This window comes from Podarcis raffonei, chromosome 2 (genome assembly GCF_027172205.1).
Source record: "Podarcis raffonei isolate rPodRaf1 chromosome 2, rPodRaf1.pri, whole genome shotgun sequence".
Lineage (NCBI taxonomy): Eukaryota > Metazoa > Chordata > Lepidosauria > Squamata > Lacertidae > Podarcis > Podarcis raffonei.
The window spans coordinates 16637197-16661454 of NC_070603.1; the positions used below are offsets into that span (position 1 = coordinate 16637197).

Genomic DNA, 24258 nt, shown 5'->3' on the forward strand with positions numbered 1-24258 from the left:
GACGCACTATTTCGCTTGAGCCAGATTTGCAGATAAATGTTCAGTCATATGTCTGCATTTTTTTAGCATCGTGCACAATGAATGATAGATGACACTGATGACAAAGAGGTAGGAAATTTTTTGAGCATGTCAAAAAATGTTGGACCCCTTAAACTGTTCACAGAGAAGACAGTTTGTGGGTTAATCATATACCTCCACCCTAAGTTAGAAGCACCTTTAGTAGAAAATAGGCTTCAGAATCTCTGCTTGCAGCCCTTAATCACCTGTGGTGATGTGTTTCTACAATATCTTTTGAGTGTTTTGAAAGCAGTGCCTATTAAGGAAATAACAGAAGATTTGGCTTTGCAGTGCCTTGGCATTATCCAAGCACCATCTGGTAAAATTATTTACTTCAGGGATGAAATAAGTGCAGGCAAAGAGAAGCATTTGTCCATCTGGCTATCTTTTTTCTGGTATAGATGGATTGTGATGCAATCCGTACCTAATTTTGCTCCACATCTTTCTCTCTTTATTCTTCCACAAACTTGATCTGTGAATGTTTTTGCAAGTTCAGTTTTACAACCTATGCAACATTTTATTAGTTCTACTGATTTTTTGGGGGGTGGGTAACAAAATTTAAAAACCAGACATCTGTAGTGGAAGTGAGCTGTGCTCATCATCTGTCCAATTGGGTCTTCCCTGTCCTAGTGGACCTCAGGTGCTGCTGGACTACATCTTCCATAATCCCTGATTATTGATCTTACTGGATGAGGCTCATGGGACTTGTAGTACAAAGCACCATGCTGGGGAAGGCTGGTCTAAATTCAGAGCGGTCTTTTGTTGCTACTTGAACTTGCCAGACCTCTAAAAAGGGGTGCCATTGAAAACATTTATTGATTCTAGTGGGGCATAATGAGATGAGTCTCTTGGGCTGGGCAGAGGGGGAGGAAGATGAAGCAAAATCATCATAGGGAAATCAAAGGGCTTGTTTCCAGAGGTGAATGTGTACATCTTTTTTCCTTTTATAAGGACCAGTATCCTCTGACACAAACAGATATTTGAAAACTAATGTAAGGACAAAGTAATGTGTAAATGACACAAACAGATATTTGAAAACTAATGTAAGGACAAAGTAATGTGTAAATGAAGGGACACAAATTATTCCCCATACTTGATGCAGACTGGGAAAAGTAAATTTTTTGTCATGGATTTGTTACATGTTTGCACGTCTAGGCCTAGCTCTGAAACCCTGTTATCAAAGGCCCCTGGGCATCATCAGTTGCCAGACCGAAGGATAATAGAGATAGTGTTGCCTTTTGAATTCATTTCCCTGTCTACAATGCCATTTTGGTGGAAATGCAGCCATTTTGATGATGCTTTTGTCTCCTTTCAACCTGAAGTTAGTATTGTTTTGGCCATGCATTTCTTCCTTAGGAACTGAGTCTGGTGTAAAGGCCCCCTTTAAAAGCCTCATATATATTGTCTGCTACCTTCTCCATTCTTCCTTGAGGCAAGAAGCACTTGTGGTGTTACCACCAGCCCCACACACCCAAAATTGAGGCTTTGTTCACCATCTAGCCCAGGGGTCAGCAAACCTTTTCAGCAGGGGGCCGGTCCACTGTACCTCAGACCTTGTGGGGGGCCCAGACTATATTTTGAAAAATAATAATAATGAATAAATTCCTATGCCCCACAAATGACCCAGAGATGCATTTTAAATAAAAGTACACATTCTACTCATGCAAAAACACCAGGCAAGCCCATAAATAACGCAGAGATGCATTTTAAATAGGACACATTCTACTCATGTAAAAACACACTGATTCCCAGACCGTCCACGGGCCGGATTTAGAAGGCGATTGGGCTGGATCTGGCCCCCAGGCCTTAGTTTTGCCTACCCATGGTGTAGACTAATGAAGAGTTCTGCAGAACTCCAAAGCTTGTGGTATTTTGGTTGGTCCTAATAAAGGTACTACTAGAATACGGATTTTGTATTGGCCCTTCTGAAGAAAAGGAGGGAAGAGAGATGAAGGAAAATAAGCCACCCTCAGACTGTGTGGAAGGAGGAGTAAGGGGAAGTAAGTACATACCTGTGTATGTGTCTGTAATTCTGAGGACATGTATGTACACAAAACCCACAATAGTAGGAGTATATCATTGAAAGTACCAACATATTTGTGGGAAATACACATTATTATATGTGTATATCATACCTCCCAGTGTGGGCAACCAGCTGCTGTGTGTGGTGGTGCTTTCTTCTGCTCGTTCTTTCAATCCTGGTAGATTTTTATGCTGCTAATAACTCAAGGTAACCAGTTGCGAAGGCAAATTCAAATGTTTGCTGCAACAGTTTTGCTACATACAGATGGCACAGAAGGATTTTCTCATGCAAGAGAACACACAGAGTCTGGGCTGTGGTTAGCAAAGAATATAAATAAATGCAGTGGCTGCAAATAAACAGTAACATTTGTTGCTGGCCGGGCATGCATATATTCCTCAACACTATGGGGTATTGTTAGAAAATTCTCAAAGCAAGATCAAGACAAATGAATGTCTCCCTCCCACCCCCAGTCAAATAGGGATCCAAAATTGAGGGAGGAGCAAGCACTTGCCTAACCCTTTCCAGTTGTGTATTTGTGCCTTGAATAAGCCAGGAAGCACCAGGCTGCCTTTTCCTCCCATTCAGTAAGGTTGATTCTTTGCTCCTTATGTTGAGTGACTGGAAGTTGCTATGTTGTGTTCACAGCAGCTTCCAAACATGTCACTTCAGCAGAATAAGCACTTGAGCAGTTTACACACCTGACAATGTAAACAGTTAGTCATGGAGGTCCTTGACTCCCTGATGACTAAGTACTATGATCCACCAGGCTTTTAATCTTGCAGATCCCCTTTAAAGAAATTCTTTCATTTACATAATGCTGAAGCCGTTTTCTAAAGAAGAATTCTTTTTGATCTGCAGATACAACACTTCCACATTACTTGCAAGGACATTTATTGACTTGACTTCACAGCAAGGTTTTATCTAATCAGAGGACAAAGTACTTCTAGACTAAGAGCTGCTTCAAATGTCAGATATTTTCTGCATAGAGCAAGAGTGAGAAATTTGTGGCCCTACAGATGTTCTTGGGACTCTGGCTCCCATCAGTACAAGCCAGCATGGCCAATGGTCAGGGATGATGCAAACTGCAGTCCATTATTTTTTTAGGAGATCCCAGTTTTCCCACACCAGTGTAGAAAGCTATATGAGAATTGTTTCTAGGCTGTCATGTTTGGACTGTGATGTCTTTGTGAGTATAAATGTGTCAGGAAGTTGGGAATGACTGTGTATGTGCAGAGGAACAGGTGTACAAACAATCCATCACATGGATTTAAGCAAATCTTCTGCAGTACACTCTTTCCTGTGCACAATTGCTTCTTATAAAAAACTGATTTGATGTGAAAACAAGCTGGTTTATTTGGTATAAACACTTGTAGGTTACAGGCTGTTAACTTAGCTTGGAAGGGAAATGTGGAAAATTTACAAGCTCACAAAAATGTTTGCCTGCTTGTTTGCTGATCTTTTGAAGGAAGTTTTATTTGCCCTCACTGGGGTGTTGTGAATGTGGTGCCTGTGGTGCAATGACGTCCTTGAGGCCTTTCCTCACTGCCCACTTCCCTTTCCTTAATGAGCTGCTGAGGATGGTTCCCTTGTTTTTCTCCCTTGAAAAGTACATAGAACTAAAGAAGGAAATTGGAAGAGGGTCTAATGCTTTCCCTCGCTTCATCTTTAAGCTCCATGTGCTTTCCAAGACTCAAGATTCATTCTTCTTTCACCCAGATCCTCTGGAAAAGCAAAGTTTGTGCATGCACACCTTTTCTCTGTGGGTGAGTTGTATACGTGAGGTGGGTGGCGCTGATTCAGGAGAGGGCAAGGGAAAGTTACCATGGAGGGTGGCATCCACAGTACTCACTTAAACATTGATTTTCAGTGATTCAACAAGAAACATAAGTGCTCCTTGAGCAGCGCTGTCGGGCTGCTGGATCTGCTGGGCTGCTCTGGTCCCCTTGTGCTCTGCCTGCATCATGCTGTCACTGTACACCCGACTGCTGGACATGGCATGGTCACTGCCACCCTTGATGCTGTTCAACAAGGGCTCCGTCTCTGAGGCCTTCATAGGCGGGATTAGTGTCTTGTTAGAGAACGCCATCAACAGGAGGCCCATCGCCAAGTCCTGTGGACATCTGTTGGTTTCTATAATAGGCTATTACTTCTGTAAATGAGCCAATTACAATTACGCTATATAGGATAGAGAACTTTCAGAGTACATAAGGCACTGTCCTGAGGAATTTAAGGGTAAAGATAAGTTAAACCACAGCAGAAGATCTTGTAAGCAGTTGGTTGTCTCATTCATTGCTTTGTATCTCACGAGTAATCTGTTAAGCGTGGGATTTGTGCATAATGTATGTCAGTAGTTGGGATGAAATACTTGATTCAAACACTTGGACTATGTAATCTTATCAAAAAAGCTATGACTAAGTAAAACAAGAAACATACGTGTTTTTTAGAGTACAGAAAGTCACTTGGTGTGTGTTTAGTTTATCGGGAGCTTACTATAAAATATTTAATACACCGTACTATAAAGCAAACTTATAAAATAACAGCAAACCTATAAAAATAATATCATGATCTGAGTAGAACAGACTTTTTTAAAAGAATTGAACGCCTGGGAAAATAAGCACACTTTTGACTGGCACTAGGAAAGTATCTGAGACTGTGTGCCAAGCTCGCCTCTCTGGGGAGAGTATATCAAAGCTGGGTTGCCCTCATTGAAAAGGCAATCTCGCCATTAATCACCCACCTCACCTCTGATGACAGTGGAATCCAGAGAGGGGACCTCTGATTAACTCCATGGAATTTGCACAAATACTTTTGCTTCTGAAAACTTTTTCTACAGAGATTACACCGTCACTGCTGCTGCTTTTTTTTCTTTGTGCTGTGCTATATGTAGACTGCTTGCATTTAATCTGCCACGTACCCTGGCCTGGGTCACCTATTAGTATTCCCAAAGAGCTGTGTGTTAGAAGTTTCTTAGGCATAGTCATCAGAAAAGTTAGTTGTAACATTGAAATTGGTTGGTTTGACTGGCATTGTATCCATTTATTGTTACCAGTTTATTTTGTGGAATAATGCCAGTGCATTTCCAGAAACTGAAACATTTCAGTGGAAAGATACTGCAGCAGAAAATTTTCTACCCCACATTACTTGATTGCAGCACTGCTCAAGCAAGCCCTCGTCCCATGACTGTATTTAAGATCAGGCTCATAATCCTACAACATGGATACTCAGCCAGTATTCTCAGGGGCCATTCTGTTCTGTAGCAGCATTTTCTCAAAGCATTTCCCGTGAGCTCTATTTTGCCCAAAACCTGAACCCCTTGTCAGTAGTCATCCTCTCTTATAAAGTTAGCATCATTTAGTACCTTCATTGAAAAACGAGTTCTAGCATTCTTCGGGTTTTTGAAGTGCAGTCTGCTTACGTTGCCCAGACTCATTTCAAACTGTGGAGTTAGCAATTTGCTGACAGAGCCTATACTGAAGAAATCGGAAATGAAAGGGATAATTTTAGAGGATTTCTTTAAAACTGTGCCTGTATTTTAAATACTTTTGAACTGTTTCTGATGGACTGTGTTACAGGAGTGGAGCTTTAACTGACATGTTGGTTTTTCTATAGTTAGTTACAGAAAATTCAGCTTAAATTTTCAAAGAAAATGAGGACAGTATGCTCCTGGAACATTTTGGGGGGAAACCAAATCAGTCTGATATCTTCCAGTTAGTGTGTGCACATTTCCCTCCTGCAGAGAGTGAGATTTAACTTCTTTATATGTGTTACTGATTCTGATTCACCATCAACTGTGGCTCTGGTTTCTCAAACAGATAAAAGACCATCCAGCCATATCTGCTTCCCCCTTCAGTCTGATTTACCACCTTCTCATAAACCGTTAGGCCTTCACAGCCTTTTTTCTTGGTTGTGTAGTTGATTGCCCTGTTACTGAAGGAGCAATTTACTTCCTTTTAGAACCAAGGATTGATCTGAATGTAGGCAGCTTTCCCTTCATTAGTATTTTCTCTGTAGCAGATTTTTTTTTGTTTTGTTTTGGAGGGGCCCACACATATGATTTGCCTTTAGTGTGAATTTAATTAAGTGATAGCATTGGTTTACTTATGTTGAATCTCAAAGCTGCTTTTATTGCCGCAGTACTAAGGGATGTTGCTGCTTTAGACTCTTAGCAGGATATGTAATAGCTTAGTACAAATCCAGAAACAAATGGGGAAATGTACGGTGACTTGTGTCACCACAGAATAGTCAGGCTAGTGACTTAGCAGTGACTTTCAAAACTAAAATTGGTTACTTGAGGAGAAGAAAGATATGCAACAAGCCACTGGGCTAAGCATGCTAGGGAAATATCTTTTCTTCTTTTAAATGTGTTTTCTGTGAAACTTTCTATTGACACCCTCAAAGCAACCATCACAATCAAAATTGCACAAAGCAATTAAGAGAAAAAATGGTTCTGACATGCACGAGAGAGAGAGAGAATCATGTCATGACAGGTTGTAATAATCTGACAAAAAGGCTGATGTTTAGCTTTAGTACAACCCTCCTCTCCTGTTGATGGTTCATCTTCAGGCCAGCATTGCTTATGGCAATTTGGAAACTGCTATAGGAAGCTGATGTTTACCCATGTGATTGAATACCAGAGACATAGGAGTTGGTGGGCTCTAACAAACAGAGGCCTCCTGGTTTTTCCACTGCTGGTGTTCCCTGCTGTTCTTGCAATAACAGCAGTATGCCACTTTAGGAAGCTGCCTTGTACCAATTGTAGGAGAGAGAAACAACAGTGACCTTTCTGTGGGTGTCTTCTATAGACATGCTTCACAGTGCATTATATGTGGGGCTGTCTTTGAAGATGGCCCCAAAACTCCTTGAACTTTGGCTTTGGGGTAACACCTTCCCATGGTCAAAGCTCTGCTGGCTGCTAGACAATTGTGAGCACTACACTGTTTTGGAACCAGGTATCTAAATGAGTGCCTGCTCCCTTATTGCTGCATTGCACACAGCAGTCATCCATCAATGCTCTCTTCCAGGTGCCTGAACATCAGAGGAGAGAGAGGTGTTGACTGGCAAGAGGGCTTTTTCCACTGTGGTGCCCTTTGGCCTACCTCATGCCTACCTTGTTACCCTTTAGGTGCCAGGGGAAGATTAGAGAATTAATTTACTTGTGATCATTTTTGCCTTCTGTTTAATGTAGTTCACACATACACATGCGCGCGCGCACACACACACACACACACACACACACACACACAAGAGAGAGAGAGAGAGTCAGTCTTAAATTGTTGCAAGTTTCCTTGGAATGAATGAAGAAGGGCGGTATAGGAAGGTGTTAAATAAATACATTTTCCATTCTTAAATTTGTTTTGACTTGCCATAGCATGACAGAGGGGAGAGGTGTGGCAGTCTGACTTAGATTATATAGTTATTGCCTGAGGTGACACAAAGCTTCACTTCTCAACTGCGAGTGGAGCCTGAGAGCCACTTTACATGCAGTCATGTTGGCTTTTGTGTAATAGCAATTTCACAATTCCAATATCCGCAAAACTTGTTTTGAAGGCCAACACTGTCTCCTAGAATCTTGAATGTACAGGGCTAAAGTGACAAGCAAGCCCTCACCTAACCCCAGACAACAGTCATTTCTGTGTTTCCTGCCTTTTATACCTGAAGATGAGAATGCCAGTTGTTTAAAGTAATATAGCTCAAGGAATATATTTTTAGTCTCAGAACAAGTACCGGTAGCGATTATGAATGATTGGGTTGATCATGTCATTTCTGGGGTTTCCACAGGTTTGCTAGGTATGTGAGGTGTTTGTCCCTTCTGTTGTCCACCTGGTAAAATGAAGATAATGGTTGCTGTGCTTTGAGGTGCAAGGATTAAAAAGAAAACATTAAATATCAATTAGGTGGGCCTAATTTTTGGTGGAGCATTTTGGTGGAGAATTTGAGAGGCTTGAATCTCTTTACCAAAGTTCAAGCTTTCTCCAAGAGATCTAGATCAGCAATTTCCCAACAATTCCCCCCACAGACCAATTAAAAATGGCTGATAGTCTTGAGAGACCACTTGATGGTTTTTCTGACTGTTGTAGCAATTGCTGTGCACTGTGCTAGATAGTGTCTGATTTTTAGTTGTATTTTGTTGCTTCTTTTATTTCTTCTATTGGTGGAATTCAGTGTAGTGCTAAGTGGAGTATGCGTGCGAGGTCTGCTCAAGCAACAAGACCTTTCACTCTGTCATACCCCAGTGCACTCCTTAAATGTGTTCTTGATTTCTCCCCCAATCCTCCAGAGTTGATTTAGGGGGCATGGAAGAGGAGAGGGCAGAAAAGTTCTGTTGCACAAGCAGACCTCATTCCCTACATGGAACAACTTGGTTAAATCCCACCCACTGCCTTTTATTATATACTATGATAAAAATAGTTTGTGTTCCATTGAATACAAATTATAACACAACAAAAGACATACAGTACCAGAAAAAGCAATACAAATACAATTTAAATGATTATGAATATTTAATGTGAACATGCCACAGACCACCTGAACCCCCAATCTAGGACATCACCCGATATCCATTGTATTAAGTATTCATAATGAGTTGTGTTGACGGTGCCATTGGGGAGGTCAAACACAATCCTGCTTTCAGTACTGTTTGCAGCTGCAAATCTTTTGGGGCTGTCATACTGCTTCATTTCCAACCAGTGCACGTCTCGTAACTTTCCGTGGAAATCCCATAACTTTTAATACCATAAATATTCTGGTTTATTTTTCTTCTGCTCTTACTGTGTTATAGCCCCCTTCCACTGACGCAGTGGCACTGGAGAAGCATCACAGAACAAACTAAAGCAGAATCAGCCCACTACTGATGTGCTATTATTGTGTCACAAACATGTTGCCAAATATAGGTAAAGGGACCCCTGACCATTAGGTCCAGTCGTGGCCGACTCTGGGGTTGCGGCGCACGTCTCGCTTTATTGGCTGAGGAAGCCGGCGTACAGCTTCCGGGTCATGTGGCCAGCATGACTAAGTCGCTTCTGGCGAACCAGAGCAGCGCACGAAAGTGCCGTTTACCTTCCCACCAGAGCGGTACCTATTGATCTACTTGCACTTTGATGTGCTTTTGAACTGCTATGTTGGCAGGAGCAGGGACCGAGCAACAGGAGCTCACCCCATCGCAGGGATTAGAACCGCCGATCAGCAAGTCCTAGGCTCTGTGGTTTAACCCACAGCGCCACCCGCATCCCTATGTTGCCAAATACACCCACAATAAAACACCAGTTCTTCTCTTCCTTCAACCCTTAGAGCAGGAAAATTGAGGAAGAAGGCAGCGCTGCAGAGATAGTTAAAATGTTTATGGGTTTCCTGCTTTTCTCCCCTATCTTAATCCTTTCATATTTTAGCCTCTTTCCTGCCATTCAGATAAAAATGTGAGAATTTATAGAGTGAAAGACAATCAGCCAGATGGCTCTTCCTGTACATCAGACAGATCAGTGTCAGGGAAAATAGTTTAATAATAGTCATATACTGTACTTATGCGGCGTTTTGAATTTCACAGCACCCCCATAGATGTTTCTGATCTGCTTTGAATAAATGCATTAATAATGACGTTGGAGATACAAAGTTAAAAGCAGATAAAAAAAATATGGCAGTGCAATCCTTTCAATGTCTACTCAGGAGTAAACCCCATTGAGTTCAGTGGGACTTACTCCCTTCCTGCCATGTATGTCTGGAATTGCAACTTTAAACCATTTCAGACCATCTGGTACAACAGTGAAGGGCTTTGAGGGTAATTGCCAAATATAATAGCGTGTATAATACTGTTGCTGCTGGAGACAAAAAAAAAAAGAGGGTCCAAACGTCATGCAAACACTTTTTAGGTCTTTCCTTTTCTTTTCCAAATGTGGCAACACATGTTTGATTTCTGCTTCCTTGGTTTCTTTTAGGGGACATTACGCAGAAGGGGTATGAGAAGAAAAGGGCAAAGCTGTTGGCTCCATATTTCCCACAGACCCAAGGTAAGCCTTGTGTTAAGAGTTCAGAATAAGACGTGCTCTTGTCTCGGAGAGTTAATGCTTATGGTAGGGACACCCATTCTCAACAAAGCTAAAATTTGGACCAGTGCAGCCATTATGGCTTCAAGACAGCTTTTTCTTTCTCTCTCCCCCACCTTCGCTTTACTTGGCACCTGAGTAAGAATTCTTGTGGACTCGAGAACTTGTTCATGGTTTTGTGACATTTTGATTGGTTATAATAAAGGGACTTGGGGAATTTTTCAAAACAAGTCTTGCGTTTAACTCTTAGCATGCATGCTAAGGGTAACCTACCTCTTCCTCTACTTAGTGTAGATTTTGGGGGACAGCTTGTTTATTTGGCACATGTGGCAGATTGGCAAGTAGCATCCCAGGAGATAATCTCATTGCCCGGCTGTTAGATAAATGGTGGTGCCCATCCCTGCTCCACTACACCACTGGGGATGGGGTGGGAGGTAAAAGTAAAGGTAAAGGGACCCCTGACCGTTAGGTCCAGTCCATAGCTGTCAACTTACAGATTTGAAAATAAGGGACCAGCAGCCTCGAAAATAAGGGACCAGCAGCCAAAACAAGGGATTTTAGACAAGCAGATGAAATGCGAAGTTAAAAGGAATCAGATAATTTGGGAGAGCAGCGTCAGTTTTTAGCCCTTTGTTTCCAGAGGTTGCTGCTCAAGATACCAGCTGATGAAACACTACAATTAAATAACTACAAGCAGCCACCACTTTTCGCGCAAAACAAAGTCCAAACTATGAAGATGCTGCTGCAGTTCTGTATCTTTTCTCTCGTGCTCCATTTGCAGTTCTCAGTTCCATCAGGTGGGGTGGGAGGAAGGGGGGGGGGAATAGCGCCTGAAGTAAACCCGCAGATCAGACCATCTATGCTAGTCTCCCACTACAAATCTGTGGGAGAAGCGCTTGTGGTCCTTCCTCTGCTTTCCCCCTCTATGGTTAGCCCTTGGAACACCTGCTCGCGCCTCCGCCGCCGCCTCCTCTCTCTGAACTGCTTTCTCTATGGTTGCCCTCGCTCTCCTCTCAAGGCTCCTGAGCAATTCATAGGCCGGCAGGGAGGGAGGGAGGGAGGGAGGGAGAGGAGCTGCTTCCTTTGAAAGCCAGGAAATTCAAGGGACATCATCAATAAGGGACAGCAGCGGGACACGGCACTGGGATAAGGGAGTTTCCTGCCAAATAATGGACGGTTGACAGCTATGGTCCAGTCGCGGATGACTCTGGGGTTGCAGCGCTCATCTCATTTAATGGCCGAGGGAGCTGGCGTACAGCTTCTGGGTCATGTGGCCAGCATGACTTCTGGCAAACCAGAGCAGCGCACGGAAATGTCGTTTACTTTCCCACCGGAGCGGTACCTATTTATCTACTTGTACTTTGACGTGCTTTCGAACTGCTAAGTTGGCAGGAGCAGGGACCAAGCAACGGGAGCTCACCCCGTCACAGGGATTCGAACCGCCAACCTTCTGATCAGCAAGCCCAAGGCTCTGTGGTTTAGGGAGACAGAGTGGCAATCTTGTTACATGAGAAGAAATCCACTTGCGAATTGTTGAGTGTCACCCAATGATTCATACACATTTTGATCATCTTGTCCATTAATACCAATGAGCTTATTCTGTACTGTCAGTGAGAATGCTTTGTGAATGTTGTTAGTTTTCATTGAGAATGTTCTACAAGCAGGGGTGGCTAATTAATGAAGAATAATTGTACTATCCACCCAGAAGTAGGAAGAATTAGCAGAAGAGGCTTAACACAAAATAACTGTAGTATTGATGCTTACCGTTTTTTTTTTTTGTTTTTTTTAAGGCAAACTGTAGTTCAAGGCCATTTTACAGTGGAGGGAATTGGTTGTATATGCAGAGAGTTTTGTGATGCAGTTGTTACTGTTATTAGCTGTTGATTAGCTGAATTTATTCCAAAGAAGAATAAGGGTAAAAGGGCATTGAATGTCAGTGCTTCAAAATTGTTTTTGCTTTGTCAGTGTGAATTTGGGCTGATGGTGATTATCATTACCTTCAAGGTGATTTCATCAATGGCAGAAAAGAGAAAAACTTTGCAGTTTTCATGTTATATTAAATATGCTGTAGGGCTGCATTTTCAAAAGAGCTTAGAATTCATAATTCAGGCTGCATTAAGAGAGGGGGGTGGGAAATTCCAACTCAGCTTCTTCTTAACCAGGTGTGCTAAGCTGCATGGAAAATCTGGAAAGTAGCACAGCTGGGTTTTCTGGCATACAAATAAGCTGCTTCACTATACCTGAATAGAAGCTGGACCCTTAAAAAAACATTTGTCTCTTAAATTCTCACATTTTCTCACTCCACTTTGTCAACTTCATATGCTGCAAAAGGTAAACACATTTTATATTTCATCCTGTGTTTAGAGTTGTTCACCAGAATAACTTAGAAAGATGCACTGAAGGCTCCAGTACACAGTTTAGTATTTAAAGTCTGTTTCTTTCAGTGGACATTGGGTGTGTCTGGATTTTGCCTAAAGGCACTGGGGATGAACTTAGCGAACTGTAACCAAACTGAATGTGCTGGCACGTGAAGGCTGCATTACAGTGATTTGATGGAAATGTGTTTAAAACCTCTCCCACGAAATAACTCACCTCATTTTCAGAGAGGGTACATCTGACGCTCTGATATTGTTGGACTCACAACTCCCAGCAGTTCAAGAAAGCATGTCAAAATGGACAGGGATGATGGGAATTGTAGTCCTAAACATTTGAAAGGCACTATAGGCTTATCCACACTTCCATTTGGTCCATGACTGCTAGGCTGAGAGGTTTTTCTTTTGTCACACCGCTTTCCCCCGGGAAAACCTGCTGCTTACTACTGAATTGGAGCAAACATCTATCGGGTTTTTCTGCGGATAGACATTTGTTCCGATTCAGCGGTAAACAGAGGGTTTTCCCGGGGAAAGTGGTAGGTTGAAATAAAAACCTCTTAGACCTGTGCTTAGAAGTTACAGACCAAAGGGAATAAATTTGTGGGACAAAGGGAAGTGTGGGTGAGCCCTATGTTGGGGAAGGTGGACCTTGTTCTGTACCTGGTTCTATATAGGGACATGATCTAGTGAGCTGCAGCTTGCATGTTGAGCCCCTTAAAATCTCAGGAAATTTTCTCTCATCTTAGGAGTTTAAATCCAAGGACCTCTTGAAAGCTAGTGTGGCTCTTTGTTCCCTCGCACACCTGTCCCCTGGCACTATCACTTTGTTTTATGTTCCTTGCTTAAATGCTATTTAACAACTAGGAGAAGAAATGTAAGTGAACCATCCCAACACCTTCTTTTTCTTAATTGCCAAAGGAGTCAGCCAGAGCATTGGCAGAAGGCAGAAGGATAAACCATGTTACTGATTAAGGTGGGGTTTACTGCTGCCGTTGTGACTCAGGTGTGCCCTGTGCGGCAATGCTTGATGACAGATTTCCCATTCATTTCAGTGCCAACGGAGCATTTATGAGTAATGTAGAATGAAGTCCTTAGTTTTTGAAACTGCTGTATTTCTACTTTTGTAGGGAACATGAAAGAGATACTTTTCAATTATGCTTGCCTCTTTTTCTTAAAAAAGAAAAAAAAATCAAAGCATTTCCCACTATAAACTAAGGCCTCTGTTCACCTTCTGACACAGTAAGACTTTCTGTTTCCAATTAGCAGATAAGACCCAGGAAAGGTGTGCCACAGTGATGGTTAAAACTCCAGGCTTCTTTTCATGCAAAACTACCAGGCCACATTGTGTCAAGGAAATTCCTCGAAGGTGGTCTGATAAAAGATAGCACCTTATCTATTTTGGATTCTGATTTAAGGAAATTGCTTAACTTTAGCAGCGAGAGTCAACAGAGTGACCCTTAAAAGATACGTCATTATGGGCTGCTGTAAAAATTAAGATTTTGCTTTGAACAATTGTATAGGAAATAATGTGCCTATTGTAATATAATCATCACACAGTTTTGGATTTTATGATTTATTCCTAAGATGTCTAAAACATACTAGGGTGCTGTAAGACTAAAACAGAAGACAGCCCCTGCCGCAGGCAAACAATCTAAACTACAGACACAGCATGGTACCGGGAGCAGGAAGGGATTTGAGGGTGCTTGAGGCTGAGATTTAATTGAAGTGTGAAACAAATCTCTGGATTTGAAACTTTCCTCTCATATTAAACCCTATTAATTGCAAAGTCCCCTTCCAAATGTGTAGAATGTCTATTCTTGTCAAGAGGTAGCTTGCAAATGCATACATAGATGTGGATCAGTTCAGTTTTCTCATGGCTTGGTGTGCCTTGCAAAGCATCTTGTGCTCTTTGGTCAAGAGAAAGTAAATGTAGTTCCAATTTGAGCAGCATTTTCTCAGCTTCAGCCAAGTGTGTTTCCTCACTCTTCAAAATTTTGTGTTTCCTATGGTCAGGTGGTAGAATCCTCTTCCCAGTGCATGATGATTAGATTCACAAAGCCCCGATGGCTTGTCATCCAAACCTCTCTCTGCACTATACTAAATGGCTTGTCATGCTACAGTAATCAAGCAACTTTCTTGAATGTGAGTCATATGTACATTTGCATTCTCCACCCCTGCAGAAAATAAAACTTTGCAAACCTGTACACACATGTGGAAAATGTCCCTTTGAAATCAGTGGAGTTTAAAGCCCATATAACTTCATACTTGATTGTACCTATTGCTAGAGAATGATCATAATCTGCCAAATGATGGTTTTCTTCAATTAAACTTCTGGTTCTTGCTTTTATGCTGTTCTCACTCTGTGACTGTCACCCTTTCTTTTCTCCCCTTCCCTATTTGTAAATTTATATCAGTTATGCTTCCTCTTTCTGCCTCACTTTGCTTGGAATAGCATCTCTGTCAATTCAACTTCCTCTCCTCTGTTTTAAATGCAGTTTAAAACAAATGTAGTTTAAAACAAACTGGGAGATGGCTTGAATGTGTTGGAGGAAAATTCCAGACAAATGCAATCGAACACTAGTGAGGGCTCATGATCGAGTCTACCTAACAGCAGTGGAGGCAGCAAAGAAGGCAACATGAGAATGGGCCTTTTCCATGGCTGCTCCTCATTTGTGGAATACTCTCCCCAGGGTGGCTTGCCTGGTACCTTCATTACATAACTTTAGGCACCAGGCAAAAACATATCTCTATAACCAGTCCTTTGATTAACATGCTGTGGCCTATAAATGTGTTGTGGTAGGGCGGTTATTGGCTTCTTTTTGTTTTATCCTGTATTTTATGTCCTCTTTTTGTATTTTTCTGTTGTGAACTGCCCTGTGATCTTTGGATGAATGGGGGCATACAAATTTAATAAATAAAAGACGCCTGCTTCTTGGGAGAAAAGCTATGACAAACCTAGACAGCATCTTAAAAAGCAGAGACATCACCTTGCCAACAAAGGTCCGTATAGTTAAAGCCATGGTTTTCCCAGTAGTGATGTATGGAAGTGAGAGCTGGACCATCAAGAAGGCTGATCGCCGAAGAATTGATGCTTTTGAATTATGGTGCTGGAGGAGACTCTTGAGAGTCCTGTGGACTGCAAGAAGATCAAACCTATCCATTCTTAAGGAAATCATCCCTGAGTGCTCACTGGAAGGACAGATCGTGAAGCTGAGGCTTCAATACTTTGGCCACCTCATGAGAAGACTCCCTGGAAAAGACCCTGATGTTGGGAAAGATGGAGGGCACAAGGAGAAGGGGACGACAGAGGACGAGATGGTTGGACAGTGTTCTCGAAGCTACCAGCATGAGTTTGACCAAACTGTGGGAGGAAGTGGAAGACAGGAATGCCTGGCGTGCTCTGGTCCATGGAGTCATGAAGAGTCAGACACAACTAAACGACTAAACAACAAAAACAATAGTAGTTATTGTCAGTGCTTTTTTTCCTAGGAAAAATTGGTGCTGGTACTTACCGTGAAGTTCTTATAGTAAGTGCCACACTTTTTTACAACAAAAAAAGAGGTGCCGGCACTTGATTACCCTCTGGGGGGAAAAGCACTGGTTCTTGTATAATGTAACTTCCTTTGGTGCCACAAAGGCACTGCACATTCCCAGTCCCATCTCCCATTGTTCTTGTAGATGTTTCCTCAAAACCCACTACTTTGGCAAAGCTTTTCCGGGACCCCTAACCCAGTCCTCTTTAGTGCTGTCTCTTCACCAGTTAACTGTCTTTGGTTTTTATTGATCCTTTGGTTGACAGTATGATCTGGGTTTCTCAGGTTTAGTTTTCAGCTCCCTGGTGGCCTTAGAATAAGCCATAGGCTCTCACTCGTAGCCCTTGTGCCATTTTTTAAATATGGGGGTAACAATAGTGGCTTCTGCTCAGTTGTTATGCTTATATCATTTTAATATCTTCTGTAAACCTTTTTGACATTTGATAATAAAAGGCAGTAGTAAATAAACCTTTTAAATAAAGTACCAGATACGTTAACAAGAAATGAAAAGAACCTGCCTCATTTTATGTCAGTTTGTAGACAGTAAGAATTGCCTCCCAGTTGACCAGGCAGTGAATTTTCTGTAAATTGTGTTATCTCCCCTCCTGCTTTTAATGTTATGTGAGTATTATGAAGTTACATGAGTTTTACGATGTTATGAGTATTCTGATGCTATGTGGATATTATGTAAATATTATGTGAGGCCAGATAGACCAGTAAAGCATTTCATGAGCAAGTAGTTCTGGACTTAATTTGGAAAGTCGTTTGTGTTATTTTTCATGTTTACATAGTATTTTCAATTAAAATGATTAAAGCACCAAAACTAAAGTGACAGTTGACTACTTGTGCTGTCATGGTGAGGAAGTTTTAAATTTGAGATTTTTTGCTGCCATGCTTGTAGAGCTCAATTATGCGTTCCTGTCTAGGAGGTCATTCATGCTGGATTTCCTGTTAGCTGATCTACGTATTCATATTTACAGATTACATTGCTGGTGTATTTCTACTTTTAATTTTCAGCAGATTTAAGAAACTTCCATAGTGCAAAAAAGAAAAACAAAGAAAAAAAAGGATCACTCTAAAATAGGAAAGGAGGTGTTAAATGCAGGGTTCCTTGTTGCAGGGAGGGAAGAAAGCACACGGTCATGCACATTTCTCGGGAACAAAACAAATGGGTATTCACAGCTGGCTTGATAAATGTTGGACTGTTCTGGACAAAGGATTAGCGTTGTCATTCTCTACAGGATGCAGAAGAAAAGCAGCAACGTGAATCTCTTCACTAGTGCTGTTCCTCAGGGTTATTGTTGTTTTTGTATGCCTGCAATCAAATTGCAGCAAGTGTATATGCACACTTTGAATTGTGGGCTTCAAAGGATCCCGTGAGCCTTCACCTTTGGCTTCAATTCCTGGGGCTGCAAGGTTAGCAAATCAATGCTTCAGTGACATCTCTGCAGCAGAGTGACAGCTATGCCGAGAAGGGTGGGTGAATGGGACGGACTGTCTGTCGTCAGATTGGCTGTAGAAGAGCACTTCCCAAAGATACGGTTTCACAAGATGGTGGGGTAACATTTACTGTCACTCCTGGTTCTCAGACTTAGTCACCTATGTTCCCTAGCACCGTACTCATTGCCCTGCTTGCTTCTTGCCTCTTCTTGTCCTAGCAGGAAGCCGCTTCCAGACTGCAATGTGAAAAGCATTGGTTCCCTTTTCAGAATCTCATTCCTTTGGGTTTGCTGGTGCAGGTTGAGTCCTTGTTTACACTAGCACCCCTTACTGGCTGAAGTTGAAAATACTGCTTTAGGCGTGCAATATTGCCATGTTTGCAGAACCCGGCTCCCCATCTGATCTGCCATAGCAGAAGGAAATTTATCCTTTCAGCAGGTTGTCAGCAGCTGGGTGGATTTGCCCATCGCTTTAGACTGTATATATCAGGATTTAAGTAGCCTGTATTAAGAAGTAGAGAAAAGATCAATAAGAAAAGTATGCTATAGTTTTTGTTGAGCAGTGGTGCTTATAAAATATAAATAGAGGTTTCAAACAGGGTGCAAGGAAAATGACATTTGTGAATGGTTATTATTTTCCACCTATTTGTTTAATTCAATTGGTTTTCTGGGCCCAAACATTCACAAAGTGACATACAGAGAAAAATGAAAAACAATAGAACATCGGGCAAAATATGAAACATTGTGTGGATAAAAATTAGACAGAGATGCTAAATTAGAAGGAAGGACCATAGTGAAGCAGCTGCTGTGGCCTTTACAACTTTCTAGAATGGAAGGGGCCAAACAAAGCTTAACTAGAAGAGAGCTCAACAGCTCTGGAGCCACCACCAAGAAGACCCTGTAATGAGACATGAAGCTTCTTAGAAGGGCAATGTAAAACTACTAACAGTGGGGTATTCCTGCTAGTGACTCAATTCAGGGCTATTCATTAAAAGCATCAGTCAGTCCCAGGGTCTTTCATTTCTTTCATCTTGTTAATTGCTAACTCTTTTTATTTATAGAACCTCTAAATGTGCACAACCATTATTATGCTGCTGTTTAACAATCCTATATAAAAAATTCAGCAACATGGCACTGAAGAAACAAGTGCGCATGTGGTGGTTTGTATGGTAAAGTCTCAGAAAGCAGAATCTGCAATAGGCTTCCAGCAATCATGATGAAAGACTCGTCTATGTCCACCTCTTTGTTCTCCCAACCTATGAACCCCTAAACCCTTCCTTTCTGCCTCTTTCTGGTGGTAGTTTCTAGTACAGTGGTACCTCGGGTTACAAACACTTCGGGTTACAGACTCCGCTAACCCGGAAGTAGTACTCGGGTTAAGAACTTTACCTCAGAATGAGAACAGAAATTGCGCGGTGGCAGGAGGCCCCATTAGCTAAAGTGGTACCTCAGGTTAAGAACGGTTTCCGATTAAGAACAGACCTCCAGAACAAATTAAGTTCATAACCAGAGGTACCACTGTATAGCATTCCCAGTCATCAAAATATTCCAAGATCAATATGTGCATTAGGGGCAGGGATGTAGTGTTTGGAAAATGATGTACATTCATTCAGAAGATTCCAGGAAAAAATTGGAGCACTGTGTATCATTTTGCCTGATGCACATACTATACATACATACATACATACATACATACATATATACATACAAACAAACAAACTGATTGTGTGTTTTCTTTAAATACAATGTTCTTAACTGCATATTATTACTTCTGTGTGGCTCCCTTTAGGGAATGGATCTAGCTTTTTACAACTGTTATTTGGATAACCAGGCCTTTATTTTGTAAAAATTAAGAATAGCATTTATAGTGGTGCGAGCAGGCTCTTCTCAAGGATCTTTGTGGCTTGTATTAGGCAACTTTTTCAAATAACCAATCTTTGCTCGCTTACCTTTTCTTTTTGCTCTCCCCTCTCCCCCCGCCTTGCTGAAAAAGAGAGCCCATAGTGAGCCCTGTCTTCTTACCTCCTTTCTCAAATGCAGGCGGATCAATAAGTAGGTCAATGCCATTGATTATTTTTTTTAAAAAAATACACCATAATTTCAGCCACCCCCCAAAGAGGTTGGTCTACAGCATTAGGCAATTGTGTTATCTTCTGCATGCTTATTCCCCAATATACTTTTTTTTTTTACACTCTTTAGACAACAGGGACTGTTTTATGATAGTAGCTTATAATAATACTTTTCAGCCACTAGACTACTTATTTAGACATACTTTAGTGGAATCATTTCCCTTAACGGTTAACCCATATTGTACATTCTTACAAAGAACAACTGGTTTGCACTGGATAAAAACATCACTATTCAATGTAAATGAAAAAGACAAAGGCTGCTTCTTATACACCCCACTTTTTGTACTGCATGAAATACATGTTCAGGCGTGGATTTGAAATAAGAAATGTCGAGTGCAATCTGCCCTGAATTACAGGAACTGCCATATGTGTAGTTCTACACCTTCAGACTACAGTGTTGTGATCACTGTACAGGCCTCATGATGCCTCATATGTCTGCTTTCAAGCTCCATTTTTCTTCTTCTATAAGATGCAAGACCAGCATGCAGAGGCTTGAGAGCCTAACTGTGGCTTCTAGGAATTTTAAATAAATATCTATATCTCAGACAGGTATATTTGTGTGTGTGTGTGTATGTGTGTGTCTTTTAAATTGCTACTAAACTCAAAGTTGCCAACAAGCATGGATCTATACCTATAACATCCATACGCATTTCCTTTCACATCTGCCTCTCTGGCTTTGTTACTGATTATGAATGAGCACATTGTTGACTGTTTGTCATTGAGGCCTAATAAAGGAACAGTTCTGCCGGTCCCCCCCAACCCCCCCCCTTGTCAGCCATTTTATTTATGAGATGCCTTTCCATGTACTAAAGGGGAGGTGCAGCTAAAAACTAATGGCAGTTAAACCTTCAGCAGCAGCTCATAAAATCCCCAACAAAACTACTGCTACCTTGTTGCCTATCTAGAAGACCCCGCCAGCAGAAACTGCAGATCCAACAGGATTATTCTAAAGGGAATTCTAAATACAGCCACCTAACATCTGCCAGGCTTAGCCGACTCCTGTTTGCTTTGTCAGGGAGCAGTACAGCAGTGCTTGATTTACTGTAAATACTATGCAGCCTGCCTCCTCCCCTAATCTCAAAATCTTGCTTGGCTGCTTTTTGTTATAGAAGGCACAAAGAGCCAGCCGTCAGTGAGTCTCATTCCTGTCCAGGTGTGTTAGCTGCCAGTGAAAATGAATGGCCTTGCTTCCAGGCCGGAATAGGAGAAAAACAAATCGCTTCTTGGAAGTGAGATGTTTAATTGTGCTTAGAACTTTGAAGAAACTGTTGAGGAAGCATGCAGCTTTTGAATGTGCTGCTTGCTGTAAAGGAAGAGCAACTCACGTGGGGGTTGAGGCAAAATGTCTTCCTTCCTCTATCCTTGATTTGAACTTGTAGTTTTCCACACCACTAAGACATGCGGAATATAGGGAAGCTCCGGCCGGTGGGGGAGAAACCAGCATCTTTCTGTTATCCTGGCATAATAAATGCTTGCGTGATTTTCACACAAGGGTGTGCACATTCTCTCCTCCCCACTCCCTTGGAGGTTATCCTTGCACTGTGAAACACCAGGCGAAAAGCAGCCTCCCAAATCCTCATGTTGAAAGGGATGCGAAAGTTGAGCACAACTTTTGTCTGCTACCAGGAAGCAGAATCCTTCACGTGTGGCTCCTTGCTTCGCATGTCAGCTCCTTGCATAACCGGACTGTGTGACTCTACTAACCTTAATCACAACGGCAACAGATCAACACCTCCTCCTAACCAGGGCTGGCCCACCCATGAGGCAATATGTTCGTTTGTTGGTATGCCTCTGTGTCTCCCATCTCTATCAGCAGAGTTTATTGTATTTAATCGTAACTCTGTAAAAGCTTTCCGAAGTTGTGCAAAAGTCAATTCATTAAAATAAGATGTATGTTCATTGGCCTAAGTATAAAATATAATGGGGCGCATGTAGATGTGTACATCGAGTTTAGATCGTTTTTAGTTGCCACTGCCCTTATGGTTCGTTTAAAGATATTTTTCTGGGAATATAAGGGAAGTTCTTTGATCTCAGTCACTGAGAGGTCGTATCTGCCCATCAGTTGGGCAGCGTGGTGTATCAATCCAGTATATTTTCTTTTAATTGTTGAATGATTCTGTGTCCATTGCGGCAGCCTTTGGCTAGGTGCAATAAAACTGACTGACTGATGAGGCAATATGAGGTGACTGTCCCAGGCAGGGGTGTCCAAACTTTTTTCAAAGAGGGCCAGATTTGATGAAGTGAAGGGCCACAAGGGCCGACCAAAGTTGTTGAGCTTTTCTTAGAATTTTACCCCAGGAAATAAACTGCCACAGCCCCCCCCATGCCGCCTCTACAGTGGCCTATAGGAGGTCCTGCTGGTCTCCACCTATCCCTAGGGAGGGAATAGTGGGGGCTGCCCTCTGGATTCTCCTCGGCTCTGCACCCACTTGGTATGGTTCAGAGCAGGTTCCCCCCTCGCATCAGCCTTTGATTCCCATTTCAACCATCAGGTAAGGTTGATTTGATTCTCCCTTTCCTGCTCCCCATGTAGATCTTCACTCACCCCTTCTTCTCTGGCTGGTGTGTGTATGGGGAGGGGCATTTTGTGATTCGCCTCCTGTGCCAAAATGTCTTGGGCCAGCCCTGTGCTTACTCTCAGGCAAATAATTGAAAATCGGAGCCAAAATTGAGGTGTTTAGAGATAGACATGCTGATCAATCCTAGTGGCCTGAATCAGTGCACTCTCCTTAAAAGGTGAAGATGCGGGCAGCTTACTCAGCACTTGATAGAAGTAGATCATGTCCTAGAAAACTTCATTTTATTTGCTTAATTAATGGCATGTGGTTATCAAAATTTGCTGGTATCATCTTCATGAGTTGTTTAGGTACTCACGTACTGATAGTGATCATGTTATCTTCATTCTTGTTATTATTTTAGACGCCTGTCAAAGGCTTTTTTTGTTTCAGCAAGCTTACCCAAATAATTGAGTGGCCTCTATTTTTAAAAAAAGTTTTATTGATTTGTTTTTAATGATGATGGCTTTATGTATGTTTGTTTTTAATTGGTTTAATTGGTGGATTTTAGCTGTGTTTTATTAACAATTTTATTTGTACACCACTTGGAGAGCTCTTTGATAAAGCAGTATATTTCTGCCCTGGTGGCTGACAATAGGAGCAATATCAGAGTTTTTATATGTAAGGGTACAGAAATGTTTTAGCCAGTGACAAAAAAAGCTAGGTTAGGGTCCAACTCCAGATGATGATTAGTAATCAGTGTGAGTGTTGTGAATATATCCTTTCAGAATAGGTATTTTGGTTTGCAATCCCACCACTTATGAACAAAAATGCCTGGTGATGCCCAGTGCCAACGGAGTAGCGTTATCATTGTGGGTTTTTTTTTTTAGATCTTGGCTGATAATGATGTAGATTTCATCCTGCTTTAACATTTCTTTGTACATCACCCAAAGAATCACAGTTATAGGCCATCTAATAAATCAAGTTAAATAAATAAACAAATAAACCGCATTGTCCTTCTGGAAAACTAGAAGAAATTAGGGCAAGGGTAAGGTTGTATATCATATTCCTTTGCTTTGTTAATTAAACTAGGCAGCCAAATGCTTGCATTGATTCTTGCCAATTTCCTGCCATTGATCTTTTTGGCATTCAGTAAACACTGGCATAAATTTGAGGAGAGGCGTAAAACCACCCAGCTTCAGGAGAAGGCCAAGAATGGTGAAGCTTTGTAAAATAGCGCAGGCAGCAATTTCTACATTTAACGCATAAGCAGGGGATATTAATTCTGTATTTTTGATTGGTCATCCTTTGTGTTTGCTCTTTGGCTTACCATATGGGCAAATTATACTATGCAAAGCATCCAGGTGGCTGAATGGAATTCCCACCCAATCTTGCATTATGCATAAATGCAGGCACAAAAGTACAGTTTTGCATGTCACCTAGGTCTTTAGCTCCGCTATTGTGGCTTTTGCTCAAAAGTCTACCCTTAGGTTTGTGAGCAAGTATAACAGAGCAGGGAAGGACAGACTTCAGGTTTGTTGGCTCTGCTTTGGTTTTTTTACCACTAGAACACCAAGATCTACCATCCAGAGCCATATGCAAAAGATAAACACTTAGAATTAACCTTCAGAGGATGTTCTAAGCCTAATTGGTTTTCAGTTCCAGAGTGAAACTTAGCTCACAATCCTTTCACACAGAGAGATGTCCATTTCTGGTTAGGCTTCTTCATTTCATCTGTCTAATTTAGGTGGGGAGGTGGGGGGAAGGCTTTTTGTTGCTGTTGTTAAACAATATGGAAGTCTCCTTATTGATCTACGGCAAATCACCCAGCGTTTCCAATAGATCCTGGACTATAACCTTATCCAGAGGTAGGAATGCAGTTGGCACTTTGGCCTAAACCACTGAGCCTCTTGGGCTACCCAATCGGTGGTTAAAATCCCCGTGATGGGGTGAGCTCCCATTGCTGTGTCCCAGCTCTTGCCAACTTAGCAGTTTGAAAGCACACCAGTGCAAGTAGAGAAATAGGTACCACTGTGGCAGGAAGGTAAACGGCGTTTCCAACACAGTGGTCCGTTGCTCCAGAAGCGGTTTAGTCATGCTGGCCACATGACCCGGAAATATGTCTGTGGACAAATGCCAGCTCCCTTGGCCTGAAAGTGAGCTGAGCACTGCAA

At 41.8% G+C, this 24258-nt stretch overlaps 1 protein-coding gene across 4 annotated transcripts in view; it reads left to right on the forward strand.

The window, feature by feature from the left end:
* DIP2B (disco interacting protein 2 homolog B) overlaps nt 1-24258 on the forward strand; it is a 182291-nt gene that overhangs the window by 76683 nt on the left and 81350 nt on the right. For 3 of the 4 annotated variants that reach the window (XM_053375102.1, XM_053375105.1, XM_053375103.1), the window contains exon 2: nt 10009-10080. The exons of the other annotated variant lie outside the window; for it this stretch is intronic. In XM_053375102.1, coding sequence (XP_053231077.1) covers nt 10009-10080 — 72 coding nt within the window. The remainder of the gene's footprint in view (nt 1-10008; nt 10081-24258) is intronic. 4 annotated transcript variants of the gene reach the window in all.